The 17,272-nt window shown below is 48.2% G+C and overlaps 1 protein-coding gene across 1 annotated transcript in view; it reads right to left on the reverse strand.

The window, feature by feature from the left end:
- The window catches only part of C7H3orf70 (chromosome 7 C3orf70 homolog), a 47,317-nt gene extending 42,689 nt beyond the window's left edge, over positions 1-4,628 (reverse strand). The window contains exon 1 of the mRNA XM_014604566.3: positions 4,391-4,628. Coding sequence (XP_014460052.1) covers positions 4,391-4,577 — 187 coding nt within the window. The 5' untranslated portion in view covers positions 4,578-4,628. The remainder of the gene's footprint in view (positions 1-4,390) is intronic.
- Between the last annotated feature and the right edge of the window lie 12,644 nt (positions 4,629-17,272).

The following is a 17,272-nucleotide window of genomic DNA, read 5'->3' on the forward strand; positions in this document are numbered from 1 at the left end:
AGACTTATGTTATTGTTTATACCACTGGATTGGGTTGGGACTCTTAAGGGGTGGTTATTAGTGCCTGGGAGGCATGCAACTGCCTTGAGCCATGCCAGGGGCAGGCTTAAGGCCTGAATTGTTGTTGAGCCCAGAGAGGGGCAGAGTGCAGGAGCACAACAAAGTGGGGGCCAAGGAGCCTGGCACCAGAAGGGGTGCAGGTCTGTGGGGGACAAGGAAGTGAGGCCCAGTGAGGACTAGGGGGGTGCTGGGGAACCCTAATGGGGGCTCAGCAGAATCAGGGGCATGCAAATGCCTGTGGGCAAATTCCCTATTTATTATTATACCATTAAGGTTTGGTGGGCAAGGCAGGAAGGTGCCCTGAGGCAGAGCAGGTACGGTCACGGAGCCACCAGAGAGCGTCACAGCTACCCCTGTGGGCATGACTTAGCTGCAGGGTCTTTTACTTGTGACCCATGTAAAGGTGAATATGGTTCCACACGATGCAATCTGTCTGCCCAGAGTGTTCCTAACTTGCAAGTTAGGTTGAAAAAAAGAAAGGCTGTTTAAAAAATAAATAAATACTGAAGATTGCAAAGTTTGTCACTCAAAAATTAGGGGACATAAGATTAAGGTTGCCTGTCCATACACGTGATGATACAGCCCATAAGTGTATGATAAGATATTACAATACTTTTGTTTCAGTTGGGCAAATATTTAAAATAGACATCCTGAAATAAATGAGAGTTTTGTATGGGGTGAGATGGATGGGGAAATAGGAAGTCCCTTAAAATGAGCTTTCCTCATAGAGAACAAATCCAAGCAGCAACTTTGTGAATAGTGGGGTACACATCACGTTGTTCAACAAATGCCAGCAGAGGAGACGTCTCTGGGCGGGCAGCAATGACAGCTGGGTCTTATGGTCGAGTGAGCCTTGACATGGCATTCTCATTTCAGGCTGTAACTACTGTTCACATCTCAGCAACTTACTTTTTGTGAAAATTTGGGCTAGTTACTTAACCTCTCAACCCTTTAGTTTCTTATCCAGTGCTGTGGCCTGCTGAGATTTCAGAAAAGCACTAAATAAATGCAGTATATTATTATTTTGACTTACGATCTCATAGACATTTTGTTTGAAAAGTCCAATCCTTAAAGATACACAAAACTACCACACATAATTAACACATCATACATATTAATTAATTAATTGCTTAGCTATATCAGTAGTTTGAATATTGCAAGTGTATATGTCTGGTCAGACACTCCTAAAAGCACAACTACATGAAGGATATGTTGGGAGGGGGTTTCAACCTTTGATTATAATGGTAGGATTTTGTTTTTGGTTTTGTTTGGTTTTTTTACTGACAAATATTTTGAATGCCTCACTCTTATTTGGGCTACGCACTTTTAAACCTTTATTTAGAAAATATTAAAAACAAAAGGTAAAAAAGACACTCCATGGATGTAGGTATCACTAACTAGAATTCTGTCAATACAGTTGCTAACTAGTGTGTTTGATGAAAAACCACAGTTTCAGGATATACTGTGCCTACGTATTGATTTAAAAACTAACCTCTGACTACGTTTTGCGATGGACATTTTGCCAAATATAAGCCACTCCTTAGTACAAGGTATCTTTAATTACATAGGTGTTGTTTGTAAAGAGTAAAATAATAATGACCCTAATAGTGCATGATCAGTGATCACCTTAGCCAAGATGTCAAGCTCAGATCTTCAGGGTGATTAGATAAATATGCCTAAAAAAATCAGTAAAAGAATGAGGCAAACATGAGGGGGTGAAATACACAGCCAGCTACCAATGCCAACAGAACTGTTTTCCCCTGCGACCCAAGCAGGTTCAACACAGGATTGAGAAGCGTCTGTGCCCACCCATGTGTGCCCACTGGATCGCCCATTATCCACTCTGGTTCCATGTTACCTCTGAGCCATTGCTAGATCACCTCTCTCACACCTCTGCTTCAGCACCACTACTCTACTCCATGGTGATAGCATAGCAACACATTCTGCTGTCCCAACCTCTACAGCACAGTGCCTAGTTCCCAAAAATTAAGATTTTAGTGAGCACTGGCATGTAAAACACCAATAAGATTTTTGCCCTCCATTCAACTGCAGCCCAGTCCCACAGAGGAAGATTAAGCAAGGAGGCCCCACAATTCGAGGGAGGAAGCCAGCAGGATACCTCCAGCCCTTGTCACTGGAAAGCGAAATGCCTTCACATTGCTCCCAACCCACAAGTGCTCAATCTTTATTTCCATACACTAGCTTGTTAAAATGCCACTGAATATCCCAAGTATTCCTACTGCAGAGAAAAAACAGAACCAATGACAGGCAGAAAAAGCCAAAGCATTCAAACCAAGCAAAAAATAAGAGCTGGATGGGAAATGACAACTTGAAGGAGTCGGGGAGGAGGATGGCACAACTAACTGCATAGGAGTTCATTCAGCAAAAGAGATTTGGAAAATGCCAAAGATACTGATCTGAATAACCGCCAGATTATTACAAATCCTGCAAATATACAGCCAGAAAAAAATAAAGTACCGTTTGTCCAGACCACAACATTTGGATTTCATAAGACAAATGTGAAATTGAAAGGTTGTTTATAGGAAGACATCTGTTTCTGGAGCCATTGCCTATACTTCTCAGGATGGCCACTTTTTTGCCACTCCATTTACAAAACGCCTGCAGCTGAAGCGCTGCTACAGACAAATGGTAAGGATTTTATGCTGTAATTCATCAACCCTCATGGGCACAACCACTGTGAGAAAAAACAATCCTTCAGAATGACAGCTGAAACCTGCAACATTTCTCTGATAAGACAGATTCTCAGAAGGAGAAACAGTTTTGCTGTGACCGAGAGGCTGATCCTATTAGTAGTTTCAGGGAAAGGAGGATCACGTACGCTACGGTACCAAGCAAGAAAATATCTAGCAACGTCTTGATAAAGGAAAACAGCTATCATGAATCCCCCTGCAAAACACAAAAGTGCCTTTTAATAGCATAAGCTGGGTCATGAGCCTACTCTACTTCCTGTAGGTGTAAGAAAAACCTATTTGCAGGTCTGGAGGAAATTATCAGTAAACACGACCAGGACAGTGATAGGTTTTTCTTCTGGCTCAGGGTACAAGAATGATCACAGCTTGCTGTGAAATTAACTTTTTGACTAGCCTTGGGTAGAGGCAGGTGCTAGGGGAAAAGGCACCAACTACATCAATCAAAACAAGGGTGGGGGGAATGGCAAAGTAGTCACTTGACCCCAAGGGGCACCTTTCCTCAACATTCAACCTCCCTGCACCCCAACATTATCCTGCCAAAAACCTAAAATAAAAGCAAGGGTGCTTTACACAGACAGATGGCATGCACCAGTCCAACTCAAGGTATTCATTCACTTGTTGGAGAACTCCCTCTGGGAAGTTTGCCTTCAGTCTTGACATAGTGGTTCACCATGACTTGAAAAAGTTGGCATTGAGGGGGATGGAGCACACCAGGTACTGTGTCTTATTCAGAGGGGCTGCACACACCCACTGCTATGGTGGGCTCCCACTGGCAACAGGCATGGACCTCAGCTTTGTTCTGGGTGCTCTCTGTGCACACTCAGGATGGGCTGCATTCAACCAACTTTGCAGCTGCTTCCCCTGCTTTCCCTGTGGCAGGTTCGGGTGTTAGGGCTGTGCTGTGTCAGGGTTGCTGGTAGTCTTACAGAGAGTTTAGATGACAGATTTGTATAGGGATGATCCTGCCTGAGGCAGGGGTTGGACTGGATGCAAGCTCTGGGAGGTCTCTTCTAGCCTGACTTCTCCGATTCTACAGCAGGGTTGCCTGCATAGTTTTAGGAACAGGTTAAATGAGAATTTGCCTGGGATGGTCTGGATAGGCAAGGTCCTGCCGCAGCCAAGGGGCTGGATGGGAGCTCCGGGGGTCCCTTCCAGCCTGACTTCTCTATGATCCTACAAGAGGGGGGCCAGTGTAGTTTTAGCAAGAGGCTTGCCAAGGATTTCCTAGGATGGTTTGGACGGGGCTGATCCCGCCTCAGGCAGAGGGCTGCACTGGATGCCGGCTCCTGGCCCCACTTCTCTACCACTCCCAGCGTTGCTGTGACAGGGCTGCCCCTGTAATTTTAGTGACAGGTTGGATGAGGATTTCCCAGGGGACGGGGCTTGGGCTGGGTGTCAGCGCCGAGGTCCCTGGCAGCCCTGCTTCCCCGTGCGGTGTGCAGCCCTGTGCCAGGCGAGGACGTGGCCGAGGGACGGTCCTGCCTTCGGCAAGGGGTTGCCCCCGTCCCCAGGGGCTCGGCCGGCGGCGCTGGGCGGACAGGCACGGGCTGGGGCTGGTGCAGGGTCCGGGCAGGCGGGGAGGGGCCCGGCTCCCCCCACCCCCCGCGCCCCTCACTCACAGTGGCACCAGCCGAGGTGGCAGCACCAGTGCAGGCGGAAGCAGCGGCCGTGGCTGTGCGTGGCGCAGAGCGACAGCCCGTCACACGGCTGGAAGTCGGGGCGCCCCGCGCAGCTGCGGGCCAGCGCCTGCGCCTCGTCCCGCTTCTCGCTCTTCCCGCCGCAGCCCCCCGCCGCCGCCGCGCTCATCGCTGCTCCGCGCCCGCCGCTCGCACCCACACCGAGCCCGGCTCGGCTCGGCTCGGCCCAGCCCCGCCGCAGCCCGGCCCGCCCGCCCGCGGGGGCAGCGCCGCCGGCACCGCCCGCCCCGCCCCGCCCCGCGCTCAGGGGCGGGATCCCCTCGCCCCGCCCCGCCCCCGGCACGCCCGCGCCGCCCTTCCAACAGCCGAAGAGGCCCCCGCGCGCCCTGTGTATACAGCTACAGGCGCACGCACACACGCGCCTTCAGCGCACAGCTCCCCAGTACACCCAGCTACAACCCGCCCCCCATTTTTGAACAACCCATTAGCGCCCAGTACACGGTAGAACCAAAGACCCTCCAGCACACACACACACACACGAGCCTCCAGTACACACGGCTACACACGCATGTACACACACGCACACCCTGCTCCTGGAACAAGTGAAGAGCACCCAGGATACACACATGCACTCCTTTGGGGCAGAGCTGGATAGCATCCAGTGCACACAGCTACCCCCCCCCCACACACACACACACACTGCTCCTGGAACAACCAAAGAGCTGCCAGTACACACAGCTGCGCACACCCCACTCCTTGAACAACTGAAGAGCCCCCAGTAAATACAGCTTCACCCCCACACACTCCTTGAGCCACAAGAGTGCCCCGTGCGCGCACATGCAAACCACTCCTTGAACAACCCAATAACACCTACTAAGTGTGCACACAGGCACTTGGAAACAGCAGAATAGCAGGGCAATACACAGATACACGCAGAGCTTCTTGAACAACTGAACAGCAGCTCCCACACACCCTCCTCCCAGAACAGCAGTTCCCACACACATTGCTCCTTGAACAACCAAACAGCATCCAGTGCACCCGCATCCTGGATCTGCTTAAAAAACTACAAGTGGCCTCAGCACCGCTCTTCCCGCAACAACCTTCCCCCTCCATATAGATATATAAATACATCTTTTCTTCCAACAGATTTATAGGCAGAATGATCTAACGGAATAACCAATTATATCAGGTGTTGGTAACACGTCAAGAAAGCAGAAATGAGAGGCCTCGAACCCTGCATCCACCTTTGGGGTGTCCAATTTTTGTGACTGTGTAATACTGAGATGGCGGTAATTAGTAGGGTGCTATTCTCCTCTGGCCTCCTTTCTTCCTGGTGAAATGAACAGCTTTGCCTTTTCTTTTTGAAGGCTGGGGGTTTCATTTGCATTTGTTTTTAATATTCTAGGAAAACACTGTTCCTTCAGACAGTGGGCACTACAAGGGCATGCATCCCTTTGGGAAAACACTGTTCTTTCAGACAGTGGGGTGGGCACAAAAGGGCATGCGTCCCTCCAGTACACTTTCCTCGTTCACATGATTGCTCAGTCAGGCATCTCTGGGTTTGCACTGTGGTTTGTTGTACCTGGTTGACAACACTGGGTACAACAATGACAGTATGTGGTGACAGTATACCTTATTTCCTCTCCTCGTGCTGCAATGAGGCAGTCTGCTGGCTTGAGAGTTGAACAGTCTGCCTTGCTCCTCCTCTGTGATTTCCTCGAGATCTGTATGGGGTTTTTTTGTCTGATGGTTGAAGTATTGTTCAGCTTGCTTCATTCCTCAGTGCTTTAATGACGCTGATGCCTGGGAGTGGTGTAGGAGCAGTTTACATTTTATTCAGTGGTCATTCCTGGCTGTGCTTTATTATGGGGAGAGAGTATGCTGCCTTCATTAATCTGATACTGGAAAATAAATGTGGGGTGGGAACAATCCTAGTTCTGTTGCCAAATGAATTCTGTGCTTTAGAGTCTCTCACAGTTTTCCTCTGAAAAGCACAGCTAGCTCTTAAAATATAACCCCAGATGTTGCACTTGAGTAGTAGAATTATATTATTCAATAATTGTAATAGTAGATTAATTGGATTTAATTTATCCAGATTTTATTTCTTTAATAGTTTAAAAAACCCTGCTTGCCTTTTCTTTGATGTTTCCTTAGCTGGTTTGAAATTATCTGAGGGATTTATTATCAGGGGTAGGTACTTTAGTGTGTATTTAATAGCTCTGCTTCCTAACTAAAATATAATCTGCTCTGGGCTTTTTTGAAAAATGAGGTTTCTTTCTTCTCCAAGATGACCACCAGAGCCCATGGCCTCCAGCATGTTCCTGGTGGTAGTAAAATTTCTTTGGAGACAATCTTATATTGCCAGAAATATAATCAGGTCATTGTCATATTTCAAAGCCGTGGGCCTACTGAAGTAGATCATCGATAGATCTGGTCAAACAGTTTATTTTAAGTAATTTATCCCTTTGATTCTACTAATTCATTGTCTGCAAAAACTCCTTTTTATGAAGTTATATGATATTCAAAATGATTTAATGTCTGGGTTTTTCCCCCCCCAAATATATCGTTTCTATAGATTGTGCCAAGTGTTTATAACAAATATTCATTTGATTATGAATTTCCCAGACAGAAATTCTAGCCTGGGAGACTGAAAGCAAGCATGGGAAACTGAAGGGACTGAAGGGTAAAAAATATTATGTGGCTGTAGTAACAGTGTCAAAATGAAACAGTAAATCCGGGAAGTGTGGAGTTAAGGTTAAGCTTAAAAGAAACTCAAATAGGTTAAGGTATGGAAACTGTGCAGTCCAGGCACACAAGAAACCTTGATTTTGCCCAGCAATGATCCCTTAAGACGCCATTCTGATTAATAAGATGTAGTGTTTGTGGCTGTAGATTACAAAAAATTACTGTGAAGACATATTTTTTGTCAGAGTAATGGCCCATGCACTCTTCCCCACAGGCCATTTCTATATCAACCTGATCCTTAGCATCCATCCTATGCAGAGTTCAGTTGGTTGCAGGACAACTCCAGTGACCTGACGGCTGACCTTAAGAACCAGGTGCTGTAGGAATGCAAGGGAAGGGGACTGAAACATTGCGGACAAGAGAGGAGGAAGGAGTAGAGCCATCCTGCTTGGTTCTTTCCCCCCACCCCCTTCCCACCTGTGAGGATACTGTTACTCTTCCTTCTCCTTCCTCCCTTACTCAAAAATCCCCCTGGCTTGGGCTCCTAATGCCTTCTTCCCCTGGGGTCTCTGGTTGGCTGCTCTTCCTCTAGAAGACGGAGGAGTGAGGAAGGCAGACAATCAGATGAGTTCCCAGGTGTATAACTTTGCATTTGCCATATTATATTTGCATGGACCAAGTCTACAAGCCATCGTGTCTGTTCTATATAACTGCCCTCATTATCTACCCATATATCTGGATTGATCTAGGCATTTGATGTAAGTTCTCTTCTGTCTAGGACAGTGCTTCTCAGCCTCTTTAGACTCGAGGCACCCCTGGATAGACTCGAGGCACCCCTTGGAAAATGTCAGCTCTTTGTTTTCATTCTATTTTTGTCTACAGAAAAATGAAGGAACCATTTTTTCTGCTGCAAAGAACTCAGAAAGACCACAGCTCTGGGCTGCTATTTGAAATCTCTGAGTTTATCTCGTGAACCATGTTTGTCAACCTAACAATACTAACATTGTGTGGCACCCCACAGCACCCTTGAAAGGATCTCAAGGCACCCCAGGATGTCATGGCACCCTAGTTGAGAATCACTGCTCCAGGGTATATTTTAATATTTCTGCCCGCACTCTTGTATACTTCTATTTAACAGGATATTTTCCCCTTTGGACACAAGCCAACCTTGAAACATTGATAAACTACTGCTATCTTGTAAGCAGTTTCTCAGCAAAATAAGGGACAGAATTGTGTTAACTGTATATTTTTATGCGTTGTTTTTCTTTTCTCTTATCTTCTAATTTGTGTTTTTCATGAGACCAATCCTCAGCTTGTCTAATCATACTGAAATATTACTTCCTTGAGTATTGAGTGCAGTTTTAAAACTTTGTCTTTCATTTTGTAAAAAGAAATGGAATATCAAATTTTACTTGGTTTTTAGCAGCCTGAAGATGTATTATTATTCCAGTCAACACATTGCTTTTAAGATGACATTAAAGTTTGGTTTTACCTCAAAGTGCTGGTACAAACATCTTTTTGTAGTTCCATATTTGTGTTGTTAGATGGGGGTGCCTTTCAAACTTCCCAAATTTAGACATCAGGATTGTTTTTATTGTTCTTCTGCTGAGCAGTAGAAGCAAAGCTTCTTCCCATTACTGGAGAAATCAGTGCTGCAGAGTCTGAGAATTTCATTAGTGTAACTTCTTTATATTCAAGTTATTCCCTTCCTCAATATACACAGTGGTCAAAGTGTATTCAGGAAAGCCCTTCATTGTTTTGGCTGAGATATCAAAAAGATGCCAGCTCCATGGGAGGAATGGTGCCCTGTGGCAGGGCACTGTGTGTGCCTGCCACTTTAAGGGCCTGGAGCTGGCAGCCACCAGGTGCCTGATGAGGGCAGCCATTTTGGAGGCAAGGGCTGCCTATATAAACAGGGCAGTTTGGCTGCTGGAGGGTTGCTGAGAACACTCTGGAGGTAAGGGAGGAGCTGTAGGGGATGGTCAGGAGACTCCTGGTCCTGGGCATGACCTAAAACTGCACCCTGCCGGGGTTGGGTGGCCTGGTGGGGCTCTCAGTGGCGCGGGACCCCCAGGAAATGCCAGGCCAGTTACTACCCCAGTGAAAGGTGGGTTGGGGCACCTTAGCCCCTAGCCCCCACCACTGGGTGGGTAACCCTGTGTTTGTGAGGGGCCCAGAGGGCAGACCCTGGGAGAGAGTGAGGGGCTAGAGACCCGACCCGAACAAGAGAGTACCCTTGACTGGCCCATGCTGGGGCCAGGACCAGGAGGGTCAAAAGGGCCAGGGGCCCACCGTGAGGGACGCCCAAGAGCCGGGGGCCTGGGGTCCCGACTGGCCTGGAGGTGGGCCAGGGCTGGTAGCTGAAGGTCCTGGGGGGACCACACCTGAGAGGGGAAAATAGTTTTGGGGGGGCTAGGTAGCCTGAATGAAGGTGGAGAGGCCGTCTGAGTGGAGGGATCATGGAGGGGTCTTGTTAGGAGGATTCTGGGGCCCAGTGTGGGGGCCGGTGATGTGAACATCCAGATGCCATCTGCGAGGCTTGGGCTGTGGTGTAGGGGAGGAAAGGAGCTGCAGAGAGTGCCCCCTGGCATTGGGGCACCAAAATGGGCAGCCTCCTGCTTAATTGACATCGATCAGTGAATCAATTAACATCAAGGCATGGTGGGTGAGAAGGCGGGCGGTTGGCCCAAGAACAGGTGGGTGGGCCACGGCAATCCTCCCTGAAGAGGACCCCTGTTACATGCCCTAAGAATTTACTCTAATTAGACACACTAAGGTAGGGGTAGCCAACCCACAGCACACATGCTGCACATGAAACAGGCAGCTGCGGTGTGTGGCCTGTGAATTCTGGATGCTCAGTAAAGGGAGACTTCTGAATGGAGGTAGGGAGAGGAGTAGGATGAGAGCAGGACTCTGATAGAGGAGTCGGGTAAACCCTTTCCTGGTCCTGCAGTCACTATTGAACTCGTCTTTGGATCCTTGCTTGTCATATAAAACTCCAGCAGTTGTAGGGCCAGGGAAGGGTTAACCTAGCTTTGGGTGGTGACACCTCCTCTTGCAGCAGAATCTTGCCATTGCTCTGCCCCCACCTCCATTCCAGCACCCCAATTTGCAGAGACTTCCAGGTACGCTGCTGGGGTCTAAGGATCAGAGCAGCATAGGGGTGGGGAGGGCTGTTAACTTGTGGCATGCCTGGCAAAACGGTTGGCTACCAGTGGACTAAGGTTTGGGAGTAGGATGAGTTATTGTGAGGTAAGCTAGGAAGTCAGCTACTTGGCAGTAACTGCCTGCATGCATGCACTTATCCTCCTTTGATTGCAGAGTGAGTGACCTTGCATTTACTGGGGCATAGGAACATGGACACACTCGGTTATCACTGAGAATCTGATGTGTTGCAAGTTTAAGGCAAACAGCAAGCTCCCCCATTGTTTGCAACAGCTTCTTCCAAAAGAAATGACCTCAGTAAGATGACATGGCATTTCTTCAAAGACTAAAGATTGCTTGTATTCTAAGGGAAAAATAAATCTTGTAATATCATATAACAGCCCCATCTGGTGTCTCTGACCAGAACATTTTTAATTGGCATATCTGCTAACTCGCTCTGGCTGAGCTCACTTCTGTCATCGATCAGGAAGATAATACAAGATTACTGCTGATAAGTGTATAGGCAACATGCAGATTGGGGGAAGTGGCAAAGAACAGAGCAGTATGGATGCTTGACATCATAGGAACAATTAATTGGCACATTTTAATACAGCTAAACCTAGGCAGTTGATCAAGGAATGGAGGCTGTAGTTATGGAATGGGGAACCACATCTTAGAAAGCTGTGACTGAAAAGCCTTAGGCATTACTGTAGATAGCTGACAGAAGAGATTACTGTGGACTGTGGTGGATTCCCTATGGTGGACAGGAGATCTTTCAATATCAGGGGTCTTTCCCAAGACATCCTCAACAAGTCTAGGGTTTCATTTGGTAGATGGCTCTGTGCAGGGATCTCTGGGAGAGATTCCCTGACCAATCTTATAGAGAAGGGAAACCCACATGTGTGGGTTGTCAAATGGCTGAGGGAGAGCATGAATGACGGGAAGGAGAGAGAGGATGAGATGCTGGAGGGTCCAGAAAGGCATGGATGATGTAGGCCACTGAGGACCAACCTTTTTGGCAGGCATGCCACAAATTCATTCCTCATCCTTCCCGAGTGCCACTCCAATCCCCCTCCTCTGTCCAATCTGGTGCTCTGCATTCAGATTCCTACCCTGGGCTCCCTGCCTAATCTGCTGCTCTGCTTTCTGCTGTCTGCTCTATCTGCCACTGTGCTGTCCATTCCTTCCCTGATCTGCCGCCTGCTGCACAGAGGCAGCCTATGCCACAGGTTTCATAGTTTCATAGTAGTTTGGGGTCAGAAAGGACCTAAATAGATCATCTACTCTAACTCCCTGCCACTGGTTGGAGCACATGCTGGGATCACATGACCCCAGACAGGTCCAACCTCTTTTTTTAATTTACTCAAGCTAGGAGCAAGGACCACTTCCCTAAGAAGTTGGTTCCAGATCCTAGCCACCCTAACTGAAATAGTGCCTCCTAATCTCTAACCTGAACCTATTCTCCAGCAGCTTCTGGCCATTGTTCCTCATCACCCCAGGTGCTGCTGGGGGGAATAGGGCCCTTCCTATTTGCTGCTGATCTCCCCTAATGAATTTGTAGGCAGCTACCAAATCCCCCCTCAGCCTCCACTTGCTGAGGCTGAACAGGTTCAGGACCCTCAGCCTCTCCTCATAGGGCCTGCCCTTTTGCCCTCCAACCAAGCAGGTGGCCCTTCTCTGGACCCTCAAGGCAGGCCACATGCTTCTTAAAGTGTGGTTGGCTACCCCTCCTGAAGGGGATAGCTGTGCACTCAAGCAGTCTGTTGTCTCGCATTGGGAGAAAAAGCAAGGGAGCACTGCTGATACCTTCCCTGTGGATCCATCCTCTTCTGGCCAGTGCCGGGCATGCCAGAGTGGGTGGCATCACTGCAGACCTTATCTCCTCTGAAGCACAAGTCAGAAATGCAAGTAACCTGTGCAGGGGAGCAAGGGGCAGGGCCCACATGCCTCAGCACATCCTTTTGTGAGCACTGTAGCTTTGTGCAGCTACCGTCTTGTTCCCTGTAGTTAGGATTGAACTGTGCTGTCTTTCCCCAGAAATAGCCCTGCATTTTTCAGCGCGAGTGTTCATCGAGCAGCTATCACCCAGTGTGAGTACAGGTGCCAAGCTCTTACTCTCAAATTTCAGCAACCTGCCTATACAATCTTTGGAGAGCACAGAGATTAACACTATTGCCACCTGCTGGCGCCACAGCTAGGTCACTAGAGCAGGGCAGCTGTTGACCAGGGGGAACTACAAGGAAGATAAGGCTGAAGATGAGGCTGGTGGAGGCAAAGCCATTAGCCTGCAGGGTCAGGCCCATCACGAGGCCTGCCATGAATGCAGTCAAACAGCAGGCATTGTACCATGGGTGTCACAAGACGAGTTAAAGACAGATGCCATGAAAAACAAATTGGTTATTAACGAGTCTGAGGGAGCCTGATCCAGCCATGGGAAAGATGTCAAATACAATGACTTCCACCTCTGTGTTCCATGCTAGCAAATGTTGCTAGCAGGCCTGGCTTCCATCTGCCATTTCAAAACTGAAGGAAATACCATTGCTTCTCAGCCCAAGTGTCTCTGCAGTACTCGGAACATGTTGGAGAAATGGGGGAAGGGGGTTTGAGTTGACCTCTTCTTTTGCACATCCTTTTGATTTATGAAGACTGTCCTGGAATCTGTCCGAAAAAAGAACCACAAGCTGTCACCTAGCTCAAGGCAGCTTCTCCAGCCAGCTCTGTGCTCCAAGCAGTGTCTCACTCTCGCTCTCTCTCCTCCCTGCTAGAGCTGCTCTTGTCCAGCACTGCTGCTCTCACTTCATTTAACTATCTTCTGCTTCTTGAACATGTTGCTGTAATTCCCCAGCCCCCTCACTTTCATTCTTGTACTAGGGAAACCCCCCTTTTTGTTTCTCTGTTAGCTCTTTCTCAGATGGTCCTATGCAGTACAGTGCCTCAGGTTGCCGATTCTATTGTTTCAGCCATTTTATTCCATACTGGCACTTAACTGTATTTCCATTTAGCCAGAATGGAGAGTGGCTAGTGCAGCCACCAGCTTTAGCAACGCTCTGTGGTTGCCTACAGATCCAGGGCAACATCACCCAGCAGAACAGGGGCAGGCAGCACCCTCTACACCGTGTATCCTTGTCTGCCTCTGCAGGTCCAATATGTTGCACATCGCTGAGAAGGCAGGGAGTTGCATGGCTTGTGCTTCTCGGCTCCACTCCTGAAAGCATTCTCAGGCACAGCTCAGACTGCAGGACAGACTGTTTTAAGTTTTTTGTCCTTTTTAAAAAAGGAATAAGGCTGGGGGGAAACCATCTAGAGAAATGCACCCTGATTTTTTTTGACATGCCTTGAATGGCCTGTCCTAATCAGTCGTGTGCGGGAGAGAGTGTTTCTCAAGGCGCCATCAGGAGCAGCTGTTTTAGAGGCATCCCAAGGTCCTGCACTGCCTGGGGGGGGACTCGTGAAAGCAGAGGACTTTCTTTCCTGTGGCGTGCTGCTTCTGTTGCTGTTTTGAGAGAAGCCTGGAGGCCAAGCAGTTAATGGCAGCACCTGCTTCACCGGCAGAGTGCTTTTGCTGGATGGTACCTTAGAAATTCACCACTGCTAAACACAAGATCCCTGCCTCTGAGCACAATGGCCCACTAACCGAAGAGGGATGATGGAAAATAAGGGCGTAAGCCTCCCCATGGGATAGGAACGGTTTGTTTTGCACATCTTGGGAGCTTTTTGCATTCTAGTGAATGGCACTGCTTCTGCTCATCCAAAGCTGCCTCTGAACCTGCTGGCTTCTGACAAGTGACCAAAATTCAGAACGTGTACTTTGTTGTCAGCAACTGCACAGGTGGGAATGGCCTCTCACTGCAAAGCCTTTGTTTAGCAGGTACCTCTTTGCTGTGAGAGCTAAATAGATCAGGTTTAAAAAAGAAATTTGGTAAAAACAAATCCTACTCCGTGAAACCATGCTGTTGCAACTGAAAAGCCACCTCTTCTCCCTGGCTCATGATGAGAGGAGCAGTGGGTAGGACTCGGCCAGCAAGAATGTGCGGGGGGGGGGGGTGGATTCGTTTCAGTTACACTGACAATATCACCTGTCACTTCAAGCAATCAAACTGGGCTTGACAACCCTGTTTAATACCGTATATTTTTGAAAACCTGTCAAGGATGCCCAGTGGGCCTGGGTGCTTATTTCTCTGCATGTCAATCTCAGGGCTAAACAGGTTATTAGCAGAGGCTTGAATCCTCAGCCTTCAGCTTTGCAGCATGTCTCCCACATGGGCTACAGGAGTCACGATGGCCTTCCCTGTGGTCACCATCCCAGAGGAGTCTCCCCAATACCGAAGATTGCTCGGAGAGAGTGGGAGATCTAGCCTGTTCTCCCTGAGCTGTTAAATATGGCCTGTCATAAACTCTTTTATTGGTGAAACTCTTAACCTTCATCTCCTGAACACGGCCAACACTCGGGCTCTTCAGGAAGGCTCGTTTCTTCCTTTCATGGCACTTGGCTGTCTGACACAGGAGGGGCACCTACTGCATTTATTCTGCAGGCTAAATGCATGGTGCACACAAGGCCTCTTTCTCCCTTCCATTCCTCCCAACCCCCTATTTCAGGATCTAACCACAACCCCACCACAACCGCAGTCTGGGCACTATGTGTGATTCTACCTACTAGGTTCACCCATTCCCCCTCACCCATGCCAGTGGCTCTGCATGCCCCGCATGCCCCTACCTTCCATACCCCTGTCTATCCCTTTCTCCCCTCATTGGAGATTAATTACAACATGGGTTGTAACCAACCAACACAGGTTCATTGCAGGCAGATCCTGCCTAACCTTGTTTCCTTTTACGACCAGATCACAAAGTCCTTGTATGTGGGCGCTGAGGTGTGTGTCGTCTACCTGGGCTTCAAGGCCTTTGACACTGTTTCTCACCCCGTTCTCATAAAAACCTAGGCGATTGCAGCATTGATGCCTACACAGTCAGATGGGTGGCAAATTGGCTTGATGGTCATACCCATTGAGTGGTGGCGGACGGGTCATTTTTGACCTGGAGGGATGTGGGCAGTGTGTACTATTCAACATTTTTATCAGCAACTTGGAGGTGGGCGTGGAAAGCACTCTGTCCAAATTCGCTGATGACACAAAGATGTGGGGAGAAGTGGGCACACTGGAGGGGAGGGACAGCATCCAGCTAGATCTAGACAAGTTACAGAGGTGGGTGGATGAGAATAGGATGGAATTCAACACAGACAAATGCAAGGTGCTGCATCTAGGGAGAAAGAAAAAGCAACACACCTACAGGCTGGGGAACACCCTTCTTGTCAACACAGTGGCTGAAAGGGATCTTGGAGTCATTGTTGACTCCAGGATGGACATAAGCCACCAATGCGAGGAAGCAGTCAGTAAGGCCGCACCTTGCTGTGCTTCTACAGATGCATCACAAGCAGGTCCAGGGAAGTGATCCTTCCCCTCTATGTGGTGCTGGTCAGGCTGCAATTGGAGTACTGCGTCCAGTTCTGGGCGTCACACTTCAGGAGGGATGTGGCTAACCTTGAGAGGGTCCAGAGAAGGGCCACTCACATGGTCAGGGGGCAGCAGGCCAGGCCCTATGAAGATAGACTAAAGGGCCTGAATCTATTCAGCTTCCACAAGAGAAGACCGAGAGGGGATCTGGTGGCTGTCTATAAACTCAGCAAGGGGAACCAGCAGAAAATAGGCAAGGCTCTGTTCCCCTGGGCACCACCTGGGATAACAAGGAATAATGGCCACAAATTGATTGAGAGCAGGTTCAGGCTTGATATCAGGAGGCATTACTATACAGTTAGGGCTACCAGGCTCTGGAATGGGCTCCCAAGAGAGGTGGTGCTCTCCCCTACCTTGGGGGTCTTCAAGAGGAGGTTAGATAGATATCTGGCTGGGGTATTATGATCCCAGCACTTGTTCCTGCCCAGGGCAGGGGATCAGACTTAATGGGGGTTCAGGTCCCTTTCAACCCTAGAAACTATGAAACATTTCCATTGAGCCTCAATGGAGAGTGGCTAGCACAGCCATCAGCTACAAGTTCTGTAACTGCCTACAGGTCAAAGGCAACATCTCCCATCAGAACAGTGCCAGGCAGTGCACTCTGCACCACGTATCCTTGTCTGCCCATGCAGACAAGATAGGCTGCACATGGCTGAGAGGCAGGGGGTTACATGCTTCTCAGCTCCAACCCTAAAGCCATTCTCAGGCACAGCCCAGGCTGCAGGACTGACTGCCTGTTCAGGATGACTTCTCTGTCCGTGCCAAAGGCTCTGGACATCTGCCAAGTCAGAGTTTCCCATTCTTTTCCTTTGCGTCAGGGAGCTTTCTCTGTGCTATGCTAGAACCCCTTTTCCTTGCTGTCCTTAATTCCTTTCTTCCAAGGGTGTTACAATGACATGCCATCTAGCTAAGCATAAGAAGAGAACCCACTCCATTCTTAGCTAACAATTAATTCCCTGCTACTTTAGAGTTCTGAGAATGTAGTCTTTGCTGAATTTCAGCATGAATTAAATCACAGTGTTCTGCTATACCCGAACAGAAAGAAATTTTTTTTCATGCAGAATCTCCATTCAGTTTTGAACCAATCCTATGACAGCTATGACATTATATGAAAAATTTAGACTAAAATTAATATCCTAAGACTTCCAGCTCAGTGAAAAAAGGATCAGACTTGGTTTCTACAATGCTGCAGAGATCTACATGTACTCCAACCCTTAACACTTGTTTTCATTCATGTTTTATCATTATTGCAGTGTTAATTTTTTTTTTTTTGCAAACAGTGCTTCATTTTGGAACTACACTGCTCTTAGTTTTGAGACATAAATTCTTTTGAAATGCTGTTGTAAACAGAGTTTCCTATCTTCCTACTGAGAGTTGATTCTTAGGGTAGAACTCGTTCTAAGAAGACCTCAACCTGTATTTTGGTTGAGGGGATTGTCTGCATGCTGTTTGTGGCCACCTCTGTTCAAGACATGTGGGTATAAAGTGTAAATGAATGTGTTACATTATGAAAACACGAGACAGGCTC

The sequence above is a fragment of the Alligator mississippiensis genome, chromosome 7 (assembly GCF_030867095.1).
Source record: "Alligator mississippiensis isolate rAllMis1 chromosome 7, rAllMis1, whole genome shotgun sequence".
NCBI classification, from domain to species: Eukaryota; Metazoa; Chordata; order Crocodylia; family Alligatoridae; genus Alligator; species Alligator mississippiensis.